Source organism: Manis javanica, chromosome 7 (assembly GCF_040802235.1).
Source record: "Manis javanica isolate MJ-LG chromosome 7, MJ_LKY, whole genome shotgun sequence".
In the NCBI taxonomy this organism is placed as follows: Eukaryota; Metazoa; Chordata; class Mammalia; order Pholidota; family Manidae; genus Manis; species Manis javanica.
This window is the reverse complement of record NC_133162.1, coordinates 105,912,792-105,940,429: the sequence shown is the minus strand read 5'-3', so window position 1 is coordinate 105,940,429 and position 27,638 is coordinate 105,912,792. Positions and strand designations below refer to the sequence as shown.

The 27,638-nt window shown below is 43.0% G+C and overlaps 1 protein-coding gene across 2 annotated transcripts; it reads left to right on the top strand.

The window, feature by feature from the left end:
* The first annotated feature begins 9,166 nt into the window (after positions 1 to 9,166).
* CXCR4 (C-X-C motif chemokine receptor 4) lies at positions 9,167 to 12,982 on the top strand. Of its 2 annotated transcripts, none has more exons than XM_017667071.3 (2): positions 9,167 to 9,306; positions 11,406 to 12,982. In XM_017667071.3, exons 1-2 carry the CDS (start codon positions 9,292 to 9,294, stop codon positions 12,450 to 12,452), a joined length of 1,062 nt encoding a protein of 353 aa, XP_017522560.1. In that variant the 5' UTR covers positions 9,167 to 9,291; the 3' UTR covers positions 12,453 to 12,982. The 2 variants fall into 2 exon arrangements, with proteins under 2 accessions (XP_017522560.1, XP_017522559.1); XM_017667070.3 differs by having other exon boundaries at positions 11,403 to 12,982.
* The last annotated feature ends 14,656 nt before the right edge of the window (positions 12,983 to 27,638 follow it).

Here is a 27,638-nt window from a genome sequence, read left to right as displayed (position 1 = left end):
CCATCCCAGTGGCTTACTCTCTCATCTCTACCTCCCCAAGTCTCGCAGTACGGCTGGCGTCTTACGGCTGGGGTCTTCGGGTCAAAACTTGGTCCCTGTGAGTCATCTAAATTTAATTAAAACTCCTTGTCTCTCTAACAATTAACTTTTAATTAATGTTATTCCAGCTTACAAAGTAGCCTTACAGATTACTTTGTATGGGCTTCATACCAAACCTGCAAGACAGTTAATAGAATTCCCTGGTAGTTGCCTGGCACTTAAGAGTCTGCAAAGCTCCTCCTCTTACACTGGTCTCATTTGGAGCTCACCCACTTTTCCATTACTCCCTGAACACCACCTCACACTCGGGGAAACCTGCCTACTCCAGGTTCTGGAACACAGTCTGCTGCTTTACCTTCCCTGTCTCTGCACATGGGGTTCTCTGGGTAGAGTCCTTTTGAGCTCTTCGCCATGTTCACCTCCAGAAGCCAGGTCTTTTGGGGAGAAGACCAGAGTAGACCCAAGAGACTCTCTAAGGCCTTCCCCTGGGGTTAGAGGTACCCAAACACTGGCCTTCTGTGGAAATTCTGGAAGAGGACTCAGGACCAGGGAGATAACAAAACCCATAACACTCCCTCTGACCAGTGAAGAAACACAGACACATGTATGGACACATCTTCCCTGGGCAACACAGGGAAGGGAGAGCTTGCATAGTAAAACCTACCTAGCTTGCTTTCAGGAGAAAAGAGAACTGTTTATACTCAAAACAAAGTGGAACAACGGGGTGGGGGCAGAGGGGACTCTGACTTGTATAGGCTTACTTTTGCCAATTTCTGATTCTTGCGGATGCCTCACACACCCCCACTTTCAGCACTTTCTTCTGCCCAGTTCATTCAAACTAGTTCATTCTGTTCACATGGAACACAAAGACATGAGAACAGAGACTACAGACAGGTCAGATGATCAGAGCATTCTAAGTGGTTCTTTCTGATTCAAGGGGGAGGTAGGAGTGACTAAAGCAGAGACTTTCAAGGAAAAAATGAAGTGTACAGTTTGAAGAAAATAAACCTAATCATGTATTTTCTTCAGATTTGGAAAATAACCTATTGTTTTCAAAATAAAAACTACAGAAAGTAAGTAAAGATCAACAAAGCCCTTGTGGCTGATAGAGACTGGACAAGAGAAATATCTTTGGTGTACTCATGCTTTCAAGGAAGAGGTCGGAGATTTCTCATAGGACCTATCAGAAACTCAGGCCAATTAAATGCTTATGTTTAGTGGGAAAGGGCAGAGAACGTCTTTGCCTACCAGGGACCAAGGAGCCCTTCTCAATTTCTAGGCCAGCCTGGTGACGCTCAGCACCCAGACTCTTAAACAGAAGCCTAGATAGAAATTCATGGCAATGCCTGAGTGGGCCTTCCCCTTTCCAGATTGAGACTAGGGCACAGAGCAGGCATACGGCAAAGAAGAGAGCAAACAGGAGCTGTTGGGACATCAAAAATTCAGAAATGCTTTAGGACATGGGGTGGTTGGTTATGATGGGGTGTGTGTGTGTGTGTGAGAGAGAGAGAGAGAGAGAGAGAGAGAGAGAGAGAGAGAGAGAGAGAGATTGGAAGAGGGCTTTGGTTGAAGAAGGGAGGGTAGTTCTCTTTTTTAGCCTGGCAAATTGCCAGTTTATGACAAAAACCATAGCACACCCCATACATAAAAGACAGTAGGGGGGAAAAAAATCCCTCTCAGAAAAGTAACCAGCCACTAGAAACTTAACCCTGAAATGAAAATTTACTTGGCAGAGAACAAAAATCTTGTTCAATCTTGAAGAGCCTAATTTAAATCAGTTTGGGGAAAAGCTTGAAGATGGAGCTGGAATCCCCTCCCATTTATAATAAAAAATAAAGTTCTTAGGATTCTGAACATGTAAATATTGACTTGTCTGTGGAAAGAATTCATCCAAGTTGTTCGAAGTGTCGCTGTGGAGGCCATTCTTCTCTGCTGCCAAACAAGCAATCAGCTATCTCCACGTGAGCTGACTTCCAAACCACGCTGAGAGGCTGCCCCACCTCTGCTCTCAAAGCCAAGCAGGGCCACGGAGGGCTGCACTCAGTAAACTGGACCCCAAGTAAACACAGCCCAGGGATTGATGCTGCCCCAGTTAGCCACAGTTTCTTTGAGTGGAAACACAAAGAAGAAAAACTGAAACACGCACGTTGGTATTTTTTAATGACTCTGAAAACAGTTTCATTTCCCCTGATTAAAAAGAAATTTCTCCAACACAAAGCCATCCCTAATTTACAGAGATTCCAGGAAATACCCTGAGCTTCTGATTGGAAGGGGTGGGAGGGATGGCTAGATGATAAAGCAATGTTTTCTCCAGGCAGCTATGAGCACCTGCTGAGAAGAAATGCATTTACGCATGAATCTTCAGACAAGTTTTTAAGTATTCATTTTAACCTGGTTTCTCCTAAAGTAATACAAAGCAAAGATGGGGTTAATCTCGCTCTTTATTAGCCTGCTTCCAAAGCTGTTGCTTTCTCACATTTTCTCTCCACGGCGAGTACATCTGAAAGTCTCGAGAGGCCTTAAAATGTCCATCAGTAAATCTTTTGAGTCACTTAATCCCCAAATCTTCCATGTTTGGAGATAATTTCCTTTATGAAAAGAAACCCTAACCTGGCCTGATTCTGCTTTCAGACCTGCTAACAAAGAGGCCTCTCATTAGACTCATCCTGTGGCTGCAGAAGGAAGTGTCTTGGGAAGGGCAGGTTTTGCTGCAGCCTCAGGATGGTTTTGGCTGCTGCTCTCTCTGGCTTCCGCTCATGGCAATCGCATCCAGCCCAGCTCTAGCTGAATTAGACCCAGTGGATAGAAAATACGGGAGGCAGTTACCTAGGATAAAGGGCTGTCTAGTGATCATGTTTGCCCAGCAGGAGACAGGATCCCTTTCTGAGTAAGGGGCTGCCCATCCCTAGGAGCATTCAGAGATGGGACCATCCCACATGGTAGTAGAAGAAGCTCCTTGGACTAGAGATCAAATGGGCTCAAAAATCTCTTCCAGCCCTGAATCTTCTCTGTGATTACAAAAGGAGGCTTTCAAGGCCCCTGTGAGAAATTTCATTACTTCTCCTTCCTTCCCCTGTCACATATGTCTCTCTCTTCAGCCTCACAATTAGAAGTAAGAACAGGTCACAACTTATTTAAGGCTCCGTTTCCCTTTACCTCACTTCGTGGGTAATGGTGGAGAAAATCATTTGCTTGGTTAATGAAAACCCTCCACTGACAAGAAAGATATTTCAGTGGCTGAGAATTGAGCTTCTATTTATAATAGGTAATGTTTATTGAACACTACTATGTGCCCCACACTGTGCTCAAGACTTTACATGCATTATCATGTTTAATCCACCCAACAATCCAAAAAGTGTGATGTCCCTGAACACGGAGCTGGGAGAGATGTGCAGAGTCTGCCTTCAAGTACCTGGATGGCCCGGCTCCAAAGGCCCATGCTCTGAACCACTAAGCTACACTGTTCAGTCAGCATCCTTCCTTCTGCTGCCGGCTTTCCTGTTTAGACAGAAGAGGGATGAATGTTCCTCTTCCTGAAGGATGCTGTCCTACAAAACTAAAAGAAATAACAGCCCAGTGCTCATGCATCAAGGTAGCAGAGAAGGTTGAGAGCTTGAGGATGAGAAGGGGTTGGGAGGAATATAACAGAGCCACAGCGGGGTTGAGTTACTTCTCTTCAGGGTTCCAAATATTAACCTGAGACAGTTGGGAGCCACAAGGGAGAATCAACTCGAGAAATCCAGTGATGGATTTCAGTCTCAGAGTAATGGGCAAATTATGGCATACAGGTCACCCCAAAAAAAATTCTGGGGCAAGTTCTGGCTATTTGCATTAATGCCCTTGTGTTTGTTCTGTCCTTCCAAGTCCTCCAACCCTCCAATCTCTTTTGATTCCTAGGGCCAACACCTTCGGCCAATGTACTGGACACTTATATGGAGATTTTGTTTGTTTAAAATCAACATTTTAAAGTGGAGAGATTTCACATTGAAAACTCGGGACTTTCAGTTTCTTTCTAAAAATTGGAAGATATGGCCCAAATTCCCACAGAGGGCAATCGAGTGTAGTGGCTACCCTCTTTAGACAGGGTGTGTGCCCTCCAGTTCTTCACAGCCCCATCATTTCCTATTTCCTCATTCATTTATAGCATCTGCAGGCTTTTAGAGTTTGTCACTTGTGACTTGGACCTACAAGTAACTCCAACAGCATAATCATGGCTTTGGATTTAGAAAACTGTTCATGTAAGAATATTGCATGGATCCCCCTACACACACACTTCCCACCCTATCCCTCTGCTAATATAAAACCCTTGGTAGAATCATTTCAGAAGATCTCAAAGCCCATTTGAATGGGTGATCAAATCACCACATTTCTGGGAGCACCCTGGCTCTGCCATGAGATGCATAGTTCGCTTTAGAAAGTGGACTGTCCACAGGGCTCTGGCGCTTCCTCTTGTTATATAGCTGCCTGAGGTCACTGCCAATAAATTACTGGTTTAAGGAAAACAATGACAAGCCTTTTCCATGGAGAACAGGGTTTGCTCACTCAATTATTTCCTAAAGTCATGCCCTCTTTCCCAGCCCTACACCATAATTTTTGAGGCAACAGCACTGACCCTGTTTTTGCTCCTCAGATTAACAAAGCCACACTGCACCTGCAGCATTAGAACAGCAAACTTTGAGAGTGGTGCATACTCCTGGCAATGGAGCCAGTCAAGAATGATCATTACATTGTTAATTAGGTGACTGTTTTGTTAAAATTATTTTCCAGGATGACTCTACATTGGCTGTATTTGTTTACCAATCTAGCTTTTCTCTTTGTCTAAGAATTTTTGTTGACTGTGCTTGACTGCTACAAAGTTTCAATGGAAGTCAGTAATAATATCATTTTAATGAAGTCAGAAATTTATAAATTCAAGTTAAGACTTAGATTTAGGATAAAAATGGTACCCAGAAAACCAGTGATAGTTTTCCTAAGTTGGTACATAACCTCAAGATGGAAAGCTTAGGTTTCTTTCCCAAAGCATTTTCACCTACAGGAGTTGGAGACACAACGAATTGGGGAAAGAGGAGTGTGCAGGTGGGTGGGAGACAATTTCTCCTACCTAACCCCAGCATGGAAATAGTTGACATTTAATAGCATTATCTGTTTGAGATTTGTAACCTTTTGCTAGAATTACATGCCCCTTGGGAAACTGCTTCCTTTTTCTTAATATTGGGAAAACAGTAACTTTGTCCCTTAGAGTATCTCTACCACCATCAAGGAATCTGGGGGTTTTCCCCCCTCTTTGACAAACAAAAGTGGCAATTTTTCTTTTAAGGACAAGAGAGAAGCCAGCAAGCAGACAGAAGAACCCAGTGCCTTCAGAAGGCCTTTAATACTGCTGCCTCTTGCCATCCGCTATCAGAAGAAGGTCTGTCCCTGGGCTTTCTCTCCAACTGGCTTTGAACCTATTTGGAGACAGAGGACAGCTTTCTGTCATACACACACAGATACACACACGTGCAAACACACTCACACACAAATGGACCAGCTGCAGAGCGAGCAACAGGAGGTGGCAGAATGCTTGCCACTGTGTCACTGGATTTGTAAGCATCCCCTCCAAACCATGGCCAAAGCTTGTTATTCCTGGGCTAAAACCAGCTTGAGAACTTAAGAACCCTGCCAAAGCCCTGACAGCCCCCCTAAGCCTCACTCTGTTGCCAGAGCCACACAGGAAAGTCATTAATTCATTAAGTAAAGCTTCAGTAAATGATCAAGCCCATTATCTGTTCATCAGTGGGCTAGCTGCGTAAAGAATATCTGAGCATTTACTTTAGGAACCTAAAATATTTGACGGAAAGGAGAAAAGACATAAACTCATTTAAAAATTGAATAACGTCACCAGAGATGCCACTTGAAACAACATGTAAGTAAATGCCAAATGACCTTCCCAAATAGGAAGCATTCAGAGGGGTAAATTGCAGCCATCAGAGAAAGGAGACATTGCGATGTAGTGGAGAGAGCCAGGGTTTTAGAACCAGACAGACTTGGTGCAGATCCTTGCTGTGTGATCATAGCCAAGCTCCTCACCCTCTCTGGACCTGAGTTTCCTTACCCATGGAGTAGAGGTGGTATATGCCTTGCAGAGGTGTTGAGGGGATTATGTACAATTCAAGCACCTTCTGAGGTTTTTGTTTTGTTTTTAAGAACATCATAGAGTAACTGAAAAAAGCAGTTTAGGTAGGATTGGCCCAGGGGAAAATAAAATAAGGGAAGACCATTCCCTGTAAAGAGAAAAGGAGAACTATTATGGAAAAAGCCATCATATCCAGTGAATACTTTTGAAAGTGGAAAGATAAGAAAAGGGAGGCATTGTTTCCTTTTTAAAGATTGACATTTTCCTGAATATGAAAATGTTTCATGTCTGTTACAGAAAATTTGGGAAGCATAGAAAAATTTAAGAAAGGAGGTAAACACGGGGAAGACAATACAGCACAGAGGAGAAGTGATTCTCTAGCATCTTACTACGCTGATGGACAGTGACTGTAATGGGGTATGTGGTGGGGTCTTGATAATGGGGGGGAATCTAGTAACCACAATGCTGCTCATGTAATTGTATATTAATGATACCAAAATAAAAAATAAAATAAATTTAAAAAAAGAAAGATTAAAAATATCAAGTATAATTGTATACCTAATGAAAACTATAAAGTTTGATTTCCCTCCCCATCTTTTCCTAATGCATATTTAACATAACTGAGTTTGCCCTATATACAGAATTTTGAATACTGCTTTTGCACTTATGTTTCATGAGCATTTTCCCATGTCATTAAAAAGTCTTCACAGAAATCATCTGCAATGGCCACATGGAATTCCAGAGGGATGTACCAAAATCTTCTCTACTATTCTACTAACAGTAGACATTTAGGGCTGCACTATTATAAATAATGCCTCCGTGAACACCTTTGTGGTAAAATTCTATTTCCTTAGGATAAGTTTCTATAGGTAGAATTACAGGTTCCTGCTGAATACAAAGTGGTTTCCAGAAAGGAGGTCCCACACTCCCACCAACCACAAGGGAGAAACAGCTGGTGTTAACAAATCTTGAGACCAAAGATTATCTTTGAAAAGAATAAATGTTGCCTAATTTGACAGTCATCAAACAGCATTTCATTGTTCTTCTAATTATCTGCTTCCTTTTAGCAGATAGACATAAAAGGATCTAAAGGAGTCCTCAGATAAAGGAAGAAGCTTTCTTTTGTCTGCAATCAACCAACTACTTGTGCAAATCACTTTACTATGGTTAATTCTTTCTCCCCTTTGTGGGCAGGTTGGGGAGATTCCACCTTTCAGGTTTTAGCCATTGTGAAGGGAAGAGTTTTGAGGTATAGTACAGATGACATTCTGGGTCAAAACATATCTATTCTTCCACTACCAAGTTTCATGAAAAGCAAGTCTTGGAACCGGTCTGAAATTCAGTCCTTCAAAGGATAGGGTGTCTATCAAACCCAGTGTATAGAAATTTGAAGATCCGCAAGTTTTATTAACGATTTAATGAAAGTAAAAGTGTAATATTGTCACTGCTTTTTACCTAGTCATTATTCTGTCCTAAATTGGCAGTTTCTCAGAGTCCCATTTCCTGACCCCAATATCAGCTTTCAGTAGAGGAAGACCTTCACCAGCAGGCATTAGGGAAGGGATGCAGACAAAAGAAAATAATCATGCTCTGTAGAGAAAAGGTTTCCAATCTAGGGGCTATCTCTGAAGCACCTCCAAACTGAAAGGTTTTATCTGGAAGAAAAGGAGGGGGAGGCGGTGTGAGGGTCCAGTCTAGGCAGGTCCTCTTCTTGTAACCGTCCCGGGGTGGGGCGAGTCTGGGATCCGCGTAGCATCACAATCACTTGCTCTTGCCTGCTAACTACGGTCCCCGCTGTCACTCCTCGGGACGCCCGGCCAGCGGTTGCTCTATTTCTTGGCCCCGCCCCTCACTCGTTCCCCAGCTCCACCCAGGCTCCGCGGGGGCGGGAAGTGGCGCGAATCTGGAAAGCACTGTTTGGGCGCCGACTGCAAACCCCAGCCAGTCTGCGACTCTTAGATGTCCAATCTCCACCCCCACCGCACCAGCTCTTCAACCTATTTTCATATCCGTGCCAACGCTTGTGTCGTGGGAGACGCCGGATGTGCGACCCAAGATCTGGATTCAAGCCCGGCTTGGAATCCCGGGCCAACCTCCGCATTGCATCTCCGTCGGCCTTTCTGCCTCCTCCCCTTGGGGACCCTGTCCTCTGGTTGGCCGTTATATATCCCCAGTGCCTAGAAGCGCGTGGCACGCAACTAGCCTCAGCAAATACCTGTTGACTAAATGCATCTCTAATGGTAACTAACACTCAGAGGATGTTCTGAGAATGAATGCGGGAGCGATTCTGTGCGAGCACTTAATAGCAGTTTCAAAAAATACTATTTGCTTTCTCTCATAATAAAACACTCATAAACTTTAAATAATATTCACTAATTGATTACCCAGGAATACACATTTACTTCTCTGTCACATTCTCCCTCTAGATTCATACCAATCATCCTACCTTCTTCTGAAAGTGTTCCCGATTGTTTACACCTGACTCTGGTGCTATCACTGTGGAGGTGCATGTGTAGTTATATACCGTTGTACTCTGAGGAAAGAATTTTTACTTATTTTATTTTCTGAATGGAGTCAGACGCTGCACCCACTTCCAGCATTGCCGCCTACTGGTTGGGTAACTCGGGCAAGTCACTTCCCCTCTGAGCCTCAGTGTCTCTTTATAGCTTTCCAGAGTCTGGAATTCTATCCACGTGAGCAAGGACGGAAGGGGCACACGGGGACGCGTCGGTCACTCGCGCTTGCCTCCAGGCGCATCCTGCTTTCCCTAGTTGGAGAATACCTCCGGGATGCACTCCCCAGCTCGAGACTCACAAGACCACCGCGAGCTAACTACGTCCGCTCACGGTCTTCCCAGGCTTACCCCACCCGACAGGTCCGGGTGCTCGGCCTCGCGCCTGGCTCACGCCCTCCTCCCGTGGGTCTACCCTCTCCGCCCCCCCACACCCCCCCGCCGCCCAGCTCCCCGCACCGCCCGCCTACCCGTGCGGCGCATGCGCCGTCTATCAAGCGTGTTTTTATAAAAGTCGGGCTTCGCCCAGAAAGTTCAGTCCGTTGGCCGCAGCAGCAGGTAGCAAAGTGATCCTGAGGACTTGGGTGCTCCGGTAGCCACTGCGGCCAGAGAGCAAGCGGTTACCATGGACCAGTTTCGTGTAAGTCCCGTTTCAGCCTGCTTTTTCTTAAATGTACAAACACATGAACTTAGAACACCACCCCTCTCCAAGCGGGCAGAAACAACCAGAACGTTAGAAATGCCCGTCCCTGGGAGAAGGAGAATGGAAAAAAGTTTTCGTGAGCATGGCTACATCGGGGGGGTAGGATTGGAATCTTTTTGAATGTAAGAAGAGGAGAAAAGATTGGAGCGACCGTTTTGGTGGCTGCATGTGCCTCCCTCTTGAGTCCTGCCGTGCGCGCCAGGCTTGCACGCTATTTGCAAACATAACATTTGTGCACTAGTGCGGGGAAGGCGTGCGCGGTGTCAAGGGACTCAGACCACGGGTCTGACTCTGGGGGAGCGGGGGTTTTTTTGGAGCAAATTATATGATCAGAATTTAGAGGTGGAGTGCGGTGCGCCCAGGCTGAATTCCCCGAGCGAGACTGCGCTCCTGTTTAATTTCAGGCAACGGCTTCTGTGGAACACTCTTGCCTTTTGGCGCGTGTTCTCTACGCGGCGCGGCCCGCGAAGCTAAGCCAGGACCCGGGTGCAGTGAGCAGAAGGTGGGGAAGGCGGGCGGACCCGCGGTGACGCCCGCCTGAGGGGTCTGAGTGCTGGCCGCAGCAGGGAGTGGCCAGGGGCAGCCTTTGCGCTTTGGGATTGAGGGAGTGACCTCGCGGCAGTCCGAAATCCGCGAGTGGGCCCCGGGGGTCAGGAGTTTTAAGACTGGGCCCCGGGGGTCAGGAGTTTTAAGACTGTGCGGAGGTCGAAGGAGTGTGAGCGGTCTCCGCGAAGCAGCACCCCGAGTTGTGCACGGTGGGGACTAGGGGTGGAGTAAGGGATTGGGAGGGCACCTGGGCTGCCGGTAGTTGCGGCGCAGACAGGCAGATGCAAGTGGGGAGGCCGTCTGGCTCACACCGAGCCCAGTCGCGTCGTTTAACCGTCGGTGGTTTCCTCGAGCCTTTTGAGAATCCCTTACCGGGGAGGCTTTTCGTTTCCTCCCGCGGCGCGCGATTCAAAGGTGCTCGCGGTGGAGCCGCCCAGTCTCCCCTCGGCACCCGGCCGACGGAGCCTGCCTAGCGGGCGGGCGGAACCCCCGGAGCAGCTTCCCGCTGGCAGTGGGCTTGGTGGGCCGCCGCGGAGGTCCAGAGCTGGACCACCCGGCCCTCGGCGCGCCCTCCGCCTGGAGGCTTCCAGCTGTAGACCTCCGACCCCTTTAACTGGATCAGTGGCGGGGTGGGAAGCGACCCGGGATAGTAAGGAAATGAAACTTGGGGCGAGGACTACGGGTGCGGACCCCGTGATCTTCCCCTCCCAGGAAAAGGCTGCACTCCCTAACGTCCCAAATGCGCCAACTGATCAATATGCGTATGGCAGAGAGACCCAAGGTCCTGAGGAGCTCTAGCTTGGGGGTGAGGGTACCCACTTAAGACACCCCCGCCCAATATACCCCAAACACCAAAGACCCTTCGTTTAAGGCCGCATTCTCCTTCCGTACTACATGTTGCTTGAGGTACAGAATGGCTTGTGTTTAGACAAATGCAGGCAAAATAACGTTTTGTGCTATAGGAGAGTAAGAAGAGTCTTTGGGACCTCCCAGTGCCCCTTCCAACCCTCTTCCATTGTCCTAGCGGCTAATCTTCATCCAGAAAGTTAGCGGCTGCTCCTCAGAACACCTGGATTCTGCCTCCTCTCATAGACCCCCTGCCATCACCACCCACGTGGCCTAGGAGTGGCTTCTGTGTTTTGTTTTGTTCCCTCTAGTGGGCAGGGCATAAGTTAGCAAAGACATGACTTTGAAACTTGTGATCTCAGCGCCCTTTTGTTCTAAGCAAAGAATTTTGTAATTGGTTCTAGTCAAAGAGGGATGTCATGAAGTGACTGTGGGGGAAGATGTGGATGAGAGCTGTAGCAGTCTAATAATTCTCTTGACCATCCCCCAGTACTTCAGGGGAGCTTTCCTGAAGAAGGTGGGGTTGAGTTGGGTTTTATAAATTGCTTTTTTAAAATACCAGCAACCAAAAATTTTGGACTTGGTGTTTTGAACTTGCCTGCAGAACTTGAGAGTGAATGTCCATTCCCTTGCCTCTTTAGCAGATATACCCTTTGGATAACTTCACAGAGGATGACTTGGGCTCAGGCGATTATGATTCCATGAAAGAACCCTGCTTCCGAGAGGAAAATGCCCATTTCAACCGTATTTTTCTGCCCACTGTCTACTCCATCATCTTCTTGACTGGCATAGTGGGCAATGGACTGGTCATCCTGGTTATGGGTTACCAGAAGAAACTGAGAAGCATGACGGACAAGTACAGACTGCACCTGTCTGTGGCAGACCTCCTCTTCGTCCTCACACTCCCCTTCTGGGCAGTTGATGCTGTGGCAAACTGGTACTTTGGGAAGTTCCTATGCAAGGCAGTCCATGTCATCTACACAGTCAACCTCTATAGCAGTGTCCTCATCCTGGCCTTCATCAGTCTGGACCGGTACCTGGCTATTGTCCACGCCACCAACAGTCAGAAGCCTCGGAAGCTGTTGGCTGAAAAGGTGGTTTATGTTGGTGTCTGGATACCTGCTCTCCTGCTGACTATTCCTGATTTCATCTTTGCCAATGTCAGGGAGGCGGATAGGAAGTATATCTGTGACCGCTTCTACCCCAATGACTCGTGGTTGGTGGTGTTCCAGTTTCAGCACATCGTGGTTGGCCTTATCCTGCCAGGTATCGTCATTCTGTCCTGCTATTGCATTATCATCTCCAAGTTGTCCCACTCCAAGGGTTACCAGAAGCGCAAGGCCCTCAAGACCACAGTTATCCTCATCCTAGCTTTCTTTGCCTGCTGGCTGCCCTACTACATTGGGATCAGCATCGACTCCTTCATCCTCCTGGAAATCATCCAGCAAGGATGTGAGTTTGAGAGCACTGTGCACAAGTGGATTTCCATCACTGAGGCACTAGCCTTTTTCCACTGTTGCCTGAATCCCATCCTCTATGCTTTCCTTGGAGCCAAATTTAAAACCTCTGCTCAGCATGCACTCACTTCTGTGAGCAGAGGGTCCAGCCTCAAGATCCTCTCCAAGGGAAAGCGGGGTGGACATTCTTCTGTTTCAACTGAGTCTGAGTCTTCAAGTTTCCACTCCAGCTAACACTGATGTAAAAGACTTTTATACATTAAAGAACTTTTTTTTAAGTTACACGTTTTCAAATATAAAAGACTGACCAATACTGTACAGTTTTTATTGACTGTTGGATTTTTTCTTATGTTTCTTTAGTTTTTTGTGAGGTTTAATTGACTTATTTATATAAATATTTTTTTGTTTTCATGTTGATGAGTGTCTAGGCAGGACCTGTGGCCAAGTTCTTAGTTGTTGTATGTCTGGGTGTAGGACTGTAGAAAAAACTGAACATTCCCGAGTGTATAGTGAATCACTTAAGCTAGAAATGACCCTCAGCTGTCTGTGCATAAATAATCTCTCCATTACAGTGGAACATTTTCTTTTCCCTGTTCTTAAGTTGTTTGGTTACGTTATGTGATTTTTGCTATAGCAGATGGCACTTACAACCAAAGTCTGAAGTGGTATAGAAGGCTGGTTTTTCAGTTTTCAGGAGTGGGTTTTCAGCACCTACAATGTACAGTCTTGTATTAAGTTGTTAATAAAAGTACATGATAATCTTACCTAGTGTTATGTTGATTTCTGTTGACATTCCTTTTGCTGGCAGAAGTCAAAGAAATAACAATAACAGATGCATATATGGCATTCCAGGTCTCCTCGTCCTAGGTATTTTAGTTGTAATATTTTACTTCACGATTACTACAACTCTGGCTCTGTTATTCCTAACATTCTGTAGAGCCTGAAACCAAGGTACAGAAAGCCTAAGTGACTTAGTCAAAGGCATGTGGTAAGTAGCACAGCCAGTCTTTCAAACCAGGTAAAGTGACTTCAAAATCTGAAATCTCAACCACTTTCAACTTGTATGAGTTTAGAAATGTCTAACCAGTACCTGCTCCTATGAAACATAATTTTTCTGAAGGATAAACATGCCTAAAGAAGAAAAAGGATGCAATTCCATGTTTTAGATTTTACTACTCCTAAACCCTTGTGTGATAGAGGCCTATGTCGTGCTAAGCGTCATAGGCTTTTCTCATCTAATCCTCTCCATCTAGATAACATCACTTCCTTTTCACAGACAAGGGAACTGAGGTTCACAGCCTTTCCGTAACTTGCACTTTGAAGGGGACATACTAAGGGGCTGATTCCATTTGTTGTTCCAGCCCTTGCTCTTAACCATTACCCACTATTGTTCCCCAGAACACCTGGTCCTAAGTCAACTGAATTGTTATCGAAAATAAAGCCAAAAGTGAATGTTTTCTTCATAAAATTAACTATGCCAAAAATACCCCTCTTGTAATATCTTCTATGCAAATCTCAACACTTAGTATATTGCAACACCTTAGCACCTCAAGGGTTCAGTCAAGCAGATGAAAAATTGGTGCTTTCAGAGCTCAGAAGAATGGTCTGAGGCAAGCTCCTCAATGCCCATAATTTTGCACAAGATTTTCGAGTCTTATGTAATATCAGTAGTAGCTATTTACACTACCATTGTGCAAGCCCCAGGTTCTTAAGTAAATTTCAACTCTGGTCTCTGCTTAAAGACAATCTCTAAACCATAAAAGCTATTAGCTATACCTATCTTACTTTGGAACACAAACAGGGCACTCCAGGCATGCACTGGATAATAACCAGGATATAATTAAGGCAATATTTGGCCTACTTTTCATAATTGTTTCTGGCACAGAAAATCCATTTTGGAGGAAAATCTGCAATGTATCATCTTTTTGAAACAAATCACATTTGTTGAAGGCAAATTATAGATTCTGTGAAAGGAAATAACTTAATTACTTAAAACAGAATCCAATTTGGCTGTACATTTTTGCTGCGGTCTATGGATCTGGGATAATTCAGAGTGGTATTCTTATTCCACTTGAGAACACAATTAGATTTCAGATAGGAAATTATCTTGAGATTTCTTGGTTTTCCCTGGGAAGCCTAATTGGATCACACTTCACCTAAGCATAGTTTTACATGTAGTCTCTCAAAGGCTTATTCTTAAAGCCATGACCATTGTAAGACTTCACTTGAACTTTCTCTATAAATATTTATTCTTGAGAAGACAATAGAAGAAATCCTTGGAAGGAATTCTTTTTCTTTCTCAGCTTGGCTTGAAACCTTGTCACCCCAGATTCCTCTCCTCTGCCCTGGAGTCACAACAAAAGCAACCAAGTCTGAAACAAAATTCCCAGTGTCATCAGTCTTAATGGATATTTCATTCTCCCCTGGAATGAAAGTGGAATATCTCTTTTTCAAAAAGAAAAAAAGCTTGGCTTGCTCTCTGCCCTGAAAGCCCCTGCCCCCTCATTCTCTGTTCCTACCCTGCCATGTTCCAAGTGGCTCCAAAACATTCCCTGTGTTGTGGTTTGTCTGACAATGCTGGGAAATCCAGTCCGTGGCCAGCCGTTGGATGAAGTAGCTTATTGTTCACTCTTTTCATCCCTTATGAATGGGGCCCTTGAAGGTCAATAATGTAGATCCAATGGTATATGGAAGCTAAAATATTTAAATTCTATGCATGTCACCAATAATGGCATAAGTATGACATCTGAATCATTAACAATGTTAAGCCTGTAACTGGGGAGGAAAGTGTTTTATCTCTCAAAGCCTTTGTTATCCTAAAATGCCATTTGGTAATTCACCTCCCCACTACTGTAGTCTCCTCAGCCTCCTTTTGTGGTTATGCCTATATTAAAATTATAATTCTGGAGTACTCTTTTAAGAGGAAAACCTACAGGCTTTATTTTAATAATTCCACTAAGTGTGACTTTCTCCAAGGTTATTATCACATAGTAAATAAAGGCTCCACAGAATTGAGCTGTCATGATTCCCATGTAATACTTGCTTAGGAGGGGCAAGGATTATTGGAGACAAAATTCACACCACCTTAGAAAAAAATCTAGACTTCCCCAACAGTTAAGCCTGGCTTTGAGGAGGTCTCCACTTGGCTGCCAATGTGGTTTAGCCAGTGAGTGCTGGAGAGATCCGTAAGTTGGCTGGAGGATTGACCTTCCAATGTGCACAGCCTAAGAGTGATGTCATTGCTTCAGAGGCCCATAAAGTAATTGAAAAGCAGTGCTTCTCAACTGGGGGTCAGTTTGCCCCTCAGGGAACATTTGGTAAATTCTGGAAGCATTTGGGGTTTCGTACTGGGGGCTGGGTAAGTGAGGTACTACTAGCATCTAGTGGGTAGGGCCCAGGAACGCTGCTAAAGATCCTACAACACACAGGACAGGACCCCACAACAGTCATCCAGCCCAAGATATCAGCAGTACTCAAAATTGACAACAACCCTTTCTTAAGGTGAGGGCCAAGGGTTGAAAATAATTATCAAAATGAGGATATATCCACCCAGTATAATTCAATGGACATATCACTGGGCATGATTCCACGGTCCCCTTTTAGCCTCCTCTACTTGGTCTCATTTCAATGTGTTCTAACTCCCACCTTACTCAACTCACACCATTCTTTTCCACTCTTATTTCAGTGTTACTCCCTCATAAAGAGCATGTCACCCTGTTTGTTTTCTTCTCTCACGCCATGCTAGGAAGACACCCGACAAAGAGTGTGAATGGTAGAGGGAGACCATTTCAGATTCCCTAGTTTCCACGGAATTCTGAAGACTGATGTTTACTCATTTAATCCTCACCCACAGTCTGTGACTCAATTTGGAACACTTCCCATTTTTCTCCTTGTATTTAAGAAATAAACAAGGAATAATGAGGTACCAGCCCATTCTTCCACTATCTGCAATTTAAATCAATCCAATTAAGTTTCACAATTAAAATCTAAAACCTTCTAAAAATCCTTCTTTCAACTGAAAATGCAAACTGCTTGTAGACTGAGTTGAGGGATCCACAATGTTAGGAAGCCACAGAAGGAGAAAGAATTTTTCAAAATCAAATAAAGGTGCTCAGCCAAACCATACCAGGTGCTGGGTGTTTATCTAGCAGAGCAGGTCCATAATTAAGTTGATTTACATATTACAGTTCAATTAACTAGAACCCAACTCAACTCATCAACACTCTTAATTAAGGGGAATTACTTCCTCATATTTGACTCTGTCAGAAGGAAAGTAATATTTATTGAAAGCTCACTAAATTCAGGCACACTCATGCCTCATACATGTGATCCTCACGAGAGCCTACCAGGTAGATAATGACTACCTCCCCTTTTTGGGGAAGGACACAAAGAAGTTAAACTATAAATTAAGGGTTCACTATGCATACTATAAATGGCATTAAAACAGAGCCACCACGTTCTGGAGCATGTCCTCAAGTTAGCAATATATGCAGTCCAAACTTCTCTACCTTTTCTAGGTGGAGTTCTATGTGATAATAAAACAGTTGCCATTCACCTTGAGGGCTTCCTACATATTAAGGTACTTTATTTAATTTTCATGACAGCCCTTCAAAGTACTATTTGCCTGTTTTACAGATGGAGAAACTGAAGCAAAATTTACCCATCACCACACATTTAATGAGTGGTAAAACCTGGATTTGCATCCAGACAGTCTGATACCAGAATTTGCCTTCTTAAACTGTCTTGCCAATGGGTTTCAGCCTCAGACATGTTCACTACGGATTCAATGAGACCAAAGAAATGACAGTAGAATGTTCTTGGGTGAAAGGGTTTATACCCAACTTTATTCCCACAGTGGCAGGTCAATCACTAGAATCCCATTCACTCAGAGCAAGTCTGCATGCAGCAAGCCAGTCTCTGGACCTCTCTACCCCCGCAGTCATCTCAATCTCTGTCCTCGGCACTGCCACCACTCCAGCCTCTGCTCTCCTGCAGCCGTGCAGCAGCCCAGAGCACTGGACTCTTTATATAGAGTCAGTAACAATGTACTGCCCACACGTGTGTAGTGAGCAAGTGGACCAGGGCCAGGTGAGAATCCTGGCCATGGAAATCTTCACTTTCTCCACATAAGAACTTAAGAAACTTTACTGTTTTCTAACCTGTTAGCCAAGATAAAAACCATGGGGCCAAAAAGATCCTCCATGCTATTCAATCCTCTTCAGGATTCAGTACTAGACACTCATCTGTTTGTACTTTTTTAAGCAACAAAGCAGATACTGACATTTTAGAAAGATTTTTTACCATCAGTCATTGAAATAAAATGGGTTTCAGTGCCTAGCACATAGTAGGAGCTCAATAAATATTTGTTGAATGAGCAAATTAATGAACACCCATTAATTTCTATTTCCTGAGAGCACACCATGCTCTACTCTAAGCATTCTGATTATTGGTTTGTGACTTAACTTCCTTCCTTCATCCTTTCAGGCATTCTTTTATTGAACCATTTATTGAACAATAACTTGGGCCAGGCAGGTATGAACATTGCTCACAGTATAGTGGAAGATACAATCCTTTGGTGTTCTACACGTGCTGGAATGTTAACTAAAGAATTCTCATGTTTTCTAAACTTCCTTACATTTTCAGAAATCAGAATTTCCACCCACCCACCCAATTTTCCAATTCATACCACTGCCACCACCAGCCCCCACCTCCCACAGAATCTTACTTCCACTGATTCCCCATTTAGGGGAGGGCAGATTCCTGCCCACTTCACATGCTGGGTGAGAAGCTCCCAGTCTTGGTCTTACTATTTCACAAGCCCAAGGGGAGCCGTCTGTTCACATGATGAGGATAAGAGCAGAAATTCTGCCAAACCATAGAATGTAGGAAAGAGCTGTAAAGGCAGTTTCTTGGCCTTGTGTTCACAGGAGACAACTTGTTAGGCTCATGGGACTGAAGAAGGAAATCAAGACCATCGTTTTGTGCCACATCCTCCTTCCTCTGGCAGGCCTACTCAGTCTCTATCAGTCCAAAGTGAGCTTTTCCATCCTACATTCCTAGCACATGAAGTCTGCAGCATGCAAACTGGCACAAATAAAAGTCTTTTGAAAAGTTAAAGACAGCTATTATGTGTGTCACTACCATTATTCTTTTCTCATTTTTAAATAAATTTTGCTTCTCTAAAAGCAGAGAGACTTTTGCAGTCTAACATAATTAGCTGATTTGATGAAAAAATAATCAGATTCCATGAGATTGTGCCCACGTTGGCTAAACTTATATACGGTTAGCTCAGTTGTTTAGAACCTGCTGTTTCTAAAGCCAGGATCAAGGGTGAGTCCCACGGGGGCCATCTGTAAGGTAATGTTACACATGGATGTAAGCTCTATGAATGCAAGGACTATGTCTATCTTGTTTAAAGCTGTATTTCCAGTGTCTAGATCAGGGGTCCAAAGTTTTTTCTATAAAGGGCCAGACAGTAAATATTTCAGGCTCAGCAGGCCACACAGTTTCTGTCACAAATATTCAACTCTGCCATTGTAGTGGGAAAGCTCCACAGACAATATGTAAATGAACAAGCATGACTGTGTTCCGATTAAACATTACTTGTGGACCCTGAAATATGAATCTCATATAATTTTCATGTATCATGAAACAGTACTCTTCTTTTGATTTTTTTCAACCATTTTACAAAAATGTAAAAGCCATTCTTTGCTCCCATACTATGTACTCCCAGGCAGTTCAAATCTCACTTAAAGGTTGTAGTTTGCTGGCCACTACTCTAAACAGTGCTTAAAATACAGGAGAAATACAATAAACATGAATAAGTTAAACTCTAAATTTAGAAAAGCTTACTCTTTAAGCTTCAGGCACCAAGAACATCAGTGAACGAGTGACCAACTATTTGCAAAACTATAGACACCTTCCACTTACAAAACACTTTACCCTCACCAAATACTTTCATGGGCAGGTCTGTGTGCTGGTTTGTGTTGTACTGGTTGGCAAGATCCCACTGTTTTACTGAGTCTGTTAATTTGGGAAGAAATGTCTGGGATAACAGAGTTGCCCTTTTCTAGCCGCCTTTGTGCTCTAACACTCTCCTCTCTCAGAGTGTGGGCGCGGGTGCATCCAGCTAGGACAGCCACCGCTCACTAGTAAAAGTTGTTGAGGTGCCCTAACCTTCAGCAGGCCTGAGCAACACAAGCTTTGCTCCTTCAAAGTGATAATCACCTGTCACAATTTTTGGCAGCAACTCCCCAGATAGACAGTAAATAGGCAAAAGAAAAAGCCATAATCCACAGTGATGAATAGTGTTTCACAGCTGCAAGCTGAGCCACAAAAGCTCAAGAAAAAAATCAACGGTGCACAAAACATTTTGGGACCTGACCCTACCTTTTGGAGGAATGAGGGTAATTCTGCTATTTTCTTTTAGTCTTCAGGTGCCTCATGAGAATGTCAAAATTAACAACCAGGGGCTGCCACTATTGTCTCTTACTAAAAATGTCTCCATGCGAACTCTTTTATAGAACATTCTTCCCAAGGTGAGAGGCCCAACTTCTGTCTCAGATAAGATGTGAGAAGCTGAAGAAACTGTAGTGCTTTCTGTTTTAAAGTGGGTTTTCTGTTTGATGACACAAAAATGACTGCTCAGTCAGCATGGTCCAGAGTAAAGGAAGACACGCTATATAGGCTAAAATGGCCCTGGGGAAAAAAATCCCTGGCTGAGCTGAAATCCCATCAGTATGGAGTGGTAAAGAAGAGAGATGTAGGAGAAATAATAAATAAAATGGGAAAGGACACAAAGTGACAGTTCATGAAAGGGGAAACAAAGCTCATAAACAAAAATATGAGGAAATGTTCGACGTCACTGGCAACCAAATAAAAATCAAAACAACATACTGCTGCTCATTTATCAAACTAGTAAACATTTTCAAAAGACCAATGTCCCAAGTTTAAAGATGCAGTGAGCCAGGCATCCCTGAGCACTGCTGGTCAGGCATAAACTGGTCAAACCCTTCCAAGGGCCCTAGCAAATACCCTGGAAGCTGCCATATTCTTTCCTTTTGATGCAGAGAGACCATTTCTGGACACTTAATTTCTGGAAACAATCCTAAATATTAAAAATGTTTAGTGCACAAAGTTGAGTTTTGCATTTAGAAAACAAAAGGTAAGAAATCACCTAAATATCTGGCAGCAAAATGGAGATTAAGGAACCTGGTGAATCTACACAGTGGAATATTATTTAGTTTCTTAAAGGATGCTTCCAAAGGTTATTGGAAAATGTTTACGACATGTGAAATGAAAGAAGCAGGTTACAAAATTATGCATACTATCAGACTATAAATGCTTTTTAAAGTCTATGCATTTTTTTAAAAAGGTTAAATGTTATTAGCAGTAATTAAGTCATAACCTTTGGGGTTTATCTTTAAAGATTTTTTTCTTTCTATTTCTCTGTATTTTCCAAACATATAATGAATAATGAAAAGATAATCGGCTTATTTTAAAGGTTGAATGTAGGACAGGGAAGAGAGACGGGTACAAGCTCCTTCCTATAAACACACCAAGGTCTTATCCCTTTTTTTTTAAATTGGCTCAGGGCCCAAGAAGGTGCTAAACAAATGGCTGTTGAGCTGAACTGAAATAGCATTTGTAGCATTAAACTAATCAGAGGAGGAGGCCATTAGACTGAGGTGGCTCTAATGCCATGGTGGCCTACAAAAGCAAACCAAAATCTAAGTCTGTAAATGCCTTAAGGTTTCAAAATCAAAATGCTAAAGACAACCTATCATAAACAGTCAACAAGGCTATAAGGTATGGCTAATCAAATCATTTCTTTTCTTTGCTTCTCCATTTTTCTATGTACATGATGATTCTGGCTCCCCTCTGGGAGCATTCCTAACCACTTCTGCCATTTTGGAGCTGCCCGACTCCAGTCAATTTTTGCTCAGATAAACTCTTAAGATTTTTAATATGTCTCAATTTATCTTTCAACAGTGTGATATAAAAAAAATCAGACATATAATTACCCTCAAGGTATTTGGAATCTAGTAGTAGAAATCTTAACATTATTTTCATGATAGAGCCTTTGATACAATCCAGTGTTTCTGAACTGAAGGTTATGATCTCCCAGAAATGTTGTAGAGAATTCCACAAATTCAGAAGAATAGAATTCAGGGCTGTGTGGCAGTAGCCAGAAGCCAGACAGAGTTTATAGTGAGTGAAGCTATTTCAAACCAATATATAGTCATGGTACCATCTTTACAAAGCTGGCCCATTAAGGTTCTAGTAGAGGTGATGTGAAACTGGGGCCTCTCAAAGAACTTCTCCCAGAGAGGTCAAGTCTTTCAAAATCCACAGGAAAGTAAACATACTAGAAAACCCTAAAGGAAATCTCTGAAAGGGTTGGGCATTCATATATGACGGCAATACTGTGGGGCCTGAGAAGGGAACAATGTGTAAGTAGTCAACCCTAAATATTACATTTTTGCATTGTATTAGAAAGGAAATGTCATGTTGGGGTAGAACTTCCTTCATTCTCATAAGTCCCCAAAAATATGGTAGCACACAACAATGTGGTTTACAGCATGTAACATAATGCCAGTTTCTAAGGTGACAAACGCCCGCAGAAAACAGCCAATGCTGTTTTATAGAGAGGATGCCCCAGGTTGTTATTTTCATTGCTTGAGATAAGCAGGTACAAAACAAGGACTAGAAAGGGAAAAAATGAACATATTTCCTATGATTAAAATGAAATTAATATTTTAATAAGTAATAATTTAACAATTTTTATTATTCCGGGAAACAAATCATCTTACTGTGCAAATAAATTCTCTTCAAAAAATATATGTTTTAATGAAAATATATTATCTGGTTTGGTTTAGATTTTAAAGCCATGTAGTAAAGAAATCACCACTGGTAGTTTTAAGCATATAGTTATTTATGAGTTGGAACTTGCTTCTCTTTTATGATAGATGATTTACTTGGTCAAGCATTACAAGTCCCCTCTGGAATTACCAGGGAATTTTGGTCTTATAACTCATTGTCTGTTTTTGAGATATGTTTATATAATTCTTTGGCTTTAAGTAAGACATTTGAGGAAGGGTGCTGTTTGCCTTGTTCCATATAACTTTTTTCACGTTATTTTACTGTATTTTATTTCTCTTTCCATTAATACTCAACACACTTTAAAGAGTTGCTTAGTGACATGTTTTTAACAGGCCTCTGTTACAGGCTAAATTGTGGCCTTGAAAAATTCATATGTTGAAGCCCTAACTTCCAGTTCCTTACAATGTTACTCTATTTGGAGACAAGGTCTTTAAAGATGTAATTATGTTAAAATAAGGTCTGTAGTCCAATGTGACTGGTGTCCTTATAAAACAAGAGGAAATTAGTACACAGACACAAACAGAGGAAAGACCATGTGAAGAGGACAGGGAGAAGATGGCCATTTACAATCCTTAAAGAGAGACCTCAGAAGAAATTAAACCTGCTGACACCTTTATTTCAGACTTCCAACCTCCAAAACTCTTCTAAGAGATTTTTGTTGTTTAAGCCACCCAGTCGGTGGTGCTTTGTTATTGCAGCCCTAGTAAACTAATACAGCCTCTATCTGAAATGCTATCACAGTATGTCCTGTTCTTGTCTCTTCTGTTTAATGTAAATAGAAAAAAAAAAAGTGGTTTTTAAGACATATATTCAATCACTCAATATGTGTGACTACTATGTGTCAGGTGCTAGGACATGACAGTAATGAAGTCTCAGGTTTTGTGGAGCTTATGGACTAGTGACAAAGGAATTATTCTTCTTCTGGAATTATTATTCATTTTAGAAATAGGCCTTATAAATTGAGCTACTAAAAATCTTCAGAGAATGAGCTAGGAAAGGGAAATTGAAAATTAGAAATAAATAAAATCCTAACATTTTAATTTTATGCCACTATATGACTGGAAGCCCACTTACATTAGTTGGGTCTTTTCGGAAGCAGATGCTGAGAGAGAGTTACGAATGCAAGAGATCTGTTGGAAGGCCTAACACATGAAAGATCAATGAGAAAGGAAGGGGACTGGAAAGAGAAAGCCTTCAGACTATGAACTTGGGAAGGAAGCAGGATTGGGAAGAATGAGCCTCAGACCTCAGGTACACACCCAACAAAGTCTTGGCCAACCCAGTTGGGAGCTTCAGAGGAAAGGCTACCTGTTAGAGAAGTCCTGCACTGGCAGAAATATCTGGGCCCTGATTCTCTGATCACGGGCCCTCATTGGCTGGGGACTGGCTGGGACAAGTCAGGATAGTGGCCTCTGCTAGAAAGCTGGAGTAGGGCCTAAAGGCATTCAAAGCTGGAGACTGTCAGCTAATTGGGCTCAAGGCAAGTTCTGTCCTGACAGGAGTTTTGAGCAGCGCCGCCATGGCTGTTGCAGCCTTCAAAAGGAAAAAGAGGAACCTGGATTTCTAGAGAGGTTTTTTTAAAGTCAGTACAAGCCTTACTCATGTCTGTCAGCAAGTGTTTTAATAGCCAAAACTGAGTTCTTTAGGAAGTGCATTTTTTAATAGCCAATATAACTTTAACTTGCTAAACAGTAGAAAAAAGACTTAAATTTTAAATTTTTGTGAAAGTGTGATATGCCCTCTAGGCAAAAGCAGTATTTGCCAAAAAAAGTTGTGCTTTTGAATATAACATTAGGATTTGGAATCTAAAGTCAAATATTTAGAATTACAGTCTTTATTCATTCATTTGTTCTATTACTACATGCCATGTGCTTAACACAGCAAAACATACATAGCCCCTGATCATGTGGACCTAGAGTAGAAGAGGTAAATATTAAACAAATAACCAGGGCAATAAATGTATATTTATAAACTGAGCTCAGGGCTCTGGAAGAAACAAAGAAACCTGACCTAAACTGACTTAGACCTCACTCAGGAAAGGCATCCCTAAGAAGTGTTAACTATGCTGGCATCTGAAGGGTGAGTGTGTATTTAGAGAGGGTAAGGGGTACCAGAAATGATAGTGTGGACATGTGCAGAGGCCCAGGGGCAGGAAGAAGTCAGCAAAACTAAGACTGTGGCCAGATCTCCAAGGCTAGGGGGAGAAGTGGTGCCAGATGAGGCCAGGGGGTCAAGGCAGAGATCAGACCTATCTGAATAGGCATATCTCATAAGGCAAATGAGGGACTTTGATTTTTTTCCTCTAAGAACAATGAAAAGTGTTTTAAAGCAGGAATGGTTAAAAGAATCAAGTGTGTGTTTTGAAATGACAACTCTTATCGTTATATGGAGAAGAAATAAAAAATGAGCTTGGGTCCATTTGGGAAGACCACTTAGCCGGAGAGTGTGTGGTCCAAGTAAGAGATGATGGTCCTGGTCACAGATCACTGTTTCTTTAACCTCCACAGTGTGAATTCCAAAATGGGCATTCTGGGAAGGACTTGTGGAATAGGAGACACTACCTTGTCCATCACTGAACTGAAAAGATCATGGGGGCTACCCAAAGATACATAAAACGACTTAATTCTTTCAGGTTCAGTTGCCAAATTTTAGTTTTCACCCACTTCAATATGTCCCAAACAGAAAAGGGTCCTCTATAACTACATCACTGTCCAAACCACCTCTTCCTCTCTGCCACACCATCCTGTCTCCTCCTCTTTTACTTGTGAAACCTGGACACCACCAGTACTTCCCTCTCCTTCTTTCCTGTGTCCAGTCTGTTGCTCTGTGATCTGGGCAGGAAGGAGCTACACCCAGATCTCCTGGCGACCTCCACCACATCCTGGGTCCTCACTCTAGTGACAGGGCCGCACCCAGGTCTCTGTCCAGAAGAACTGTGGTTTATAGAGACAAAGACAATTGAACCTTTTTTCTCATTGTATTTCACAAGTGTGGCTTTTAGTTTTAAACTTCTCTTACATGGAAGTTTCCTGTACTACTCTGGTAGGCTCCTCTCCCCATTCTTAAATCCAACAGTCCACACTATGAATTTGCTTCTGAATCACTGTCTTGTTCTTTAATTGGCTACAATTTCCTGATCATTGAAATGAGAAACTTAGATGAGACTGGTAACAAAACCCACCTTCAAACAAAATCTTAGGCAGACACCCAGCATGTAAAACATAAAATTATAATTGTTCTGATTAAATAAGGGGTGGTAGACCCAGAAACCCTTCCTCATGGCCCCCCTGCTTTTAACTACCCCTGAAGCACCTCATCTAAAGGGTATAAGCCTAACTTGAGAATCACTAGACTTGAATGCCTCTAAAGTCTCTTCCTGCCCTAAAATTCCATGGTCTGTCTTTTTTAAATGTCACTTGGCCTTACCGTTTCCTCTTGATTCTCAAAGAGAATGCAACAGAGATCAGGCCTTTTTTTTTTACCTCCTGCCTGGAATATTGCAAATAAGTTTTCTTATACCTCCAGCATGCTGGGTTGAAGAGTGTCCCCGAAAAACTCATGTCTACCTGAAGCCTCAGAATGTGATCTTATTCAGAAATTGGGTCTTGGTAGACGTAATTAGGTAAGATGAGGTCGTATTGGAATAGGGTAGGCCATAAATTCAGCACGACTGCTGTCCTAATAAGAAAAGACGCAGAGAGAGGACACACAGGGAGAGTGCCACGGGACAGCAGAGGCAGGACTGGAGTGGTGTTGCCACAAACCAAGGAACTCCAAGGACTGCTGGCAACCACCAGAAAAGCTTAAAGAGGAAAGGGAGAATCTCCCCTAGAGATCTGGACTCACTAACACCTTCATTTTATGCTTCTGGTCTCTGTAACTATGAGAGAATTAATTTCTATTGTTTTAAGGACCCCAGTTCATTGCAATTTGTTACAGCAGCCTAGGACACTAATACATTTTTACATATTCCTTCCAGATAAATTTTCTTCTATCTGTGCTCTCACCATATTCCTCTCCTACTTATTTCATTCAGGAAGTATTAGATTTGTTGAGGAGTACTATGTGAAAGTGACCATGATAAAGCTGTGAATGGAGGTTGACAATACCAACACGGCCCCCATCTCCAGAGAGCTTTCAGCCTATGAGAAGACAGGCATCAAGCAAACAGAGCCCCCATCTAATACAGACCTATAAATTTTCCACATGCCACAAATGAGAAGAATCAGTTGTTATGAAATACAGTTGGAAAGCTGAGCAAGAAGGGGTTAACTGATGCCTGCAGGATGACTAGGAGCCCATCTGACAGAGAAGGCGGGGAAATAACTTTCCTAGCAGAGACAACCTGGTGTTGGGAGAGGACTTGGAGTGTTTGAGGAGCCAAAACGGAAAGAAGGTCACTGTGGCTGAACACTGGTGAACAAGGAGAGAATGAGACAGTGATGAGGTTGGGGAAGGAAGCAGAAACCTGGTCGTAAAGGGTTAAGTTTAGGACTTAGGACTTAATCTTAATAAAATGAGAAGATACTGGGAGGTTTCAAACAGGAACATGCCATGAGGCAGTTAAGTTTTTAAAGCTGTCTCTGGCTGTTGTCAGGACAAGGGTTGTATAGGATCAAAGACAAAATAAGGTGATGGGTTAGGAAATAATGGAGTAGCCATGCATGAATTTAGGTTATGGATGGATTTAAGATCCATCCATATTTTTAGGTACGATTCATAGGATTTACTGATAAATTGGATATGAAGAAGGATAGGGAATTAACAGTTTTCTGGCTTAAAAAATAAAGTGAATGCAGAGACCATTTACTGAGATGGGGGAGACAGGGTGGATTAGTTAGGGGCACAGTCTAAGTTGCTATACAAAATGGTTCCTAAGCAGAATGACTCAAAGAACATACAACCATTTCTCTCTCACATAGTATGTCATAGGTAGAGTCCAGGGTTGGTAGGACAGCTTCACCATCCTAAACACAAGGCTTCTACATTTGGATCTACGTTAGCTTATTCCAGCTTTAACCCTTCCAACTACATCCCAGCAAGCAGGGTAAGCACAATTTAGGGGCCACCACCAACTAACTGTAAGTGGCACACATCACTTCTGTTGATATCTTATTGGTCATAACCTAGCCACATAACCACACCTAACTGAAATGGAGGCTATGAAATGCAGCCTTTGGCTGGGCAGCTGATGCCAAACTAAAATTAGAAAGTTCTTTTACTAAAGGAAGAAGAGTAGAAAGGATGTTGGTGGACAACCAGCAGCCTTGGCCACAAAAGGGTGTGATCAGTATGTAAATGGAATGATGAATATGTAAGTGGGAGATTCCTGCGGGTATCTCAGTGAATATGTCAAGTGGGTAGATGGCAATACAAGTCTGAGGAGTGCAAGGGGTAGAATGAGGTCAGAGATATGTATTTAAGAGTTATTTCCATGCAGATGGCATTTAAAGTTATGAGTCTAGATTAAATCAAGGGAACCCTGAGCACTTAGAGGCTGTGTGGAGGAGGAAGAGCTTGCTAAGGAGACTGAGAAGA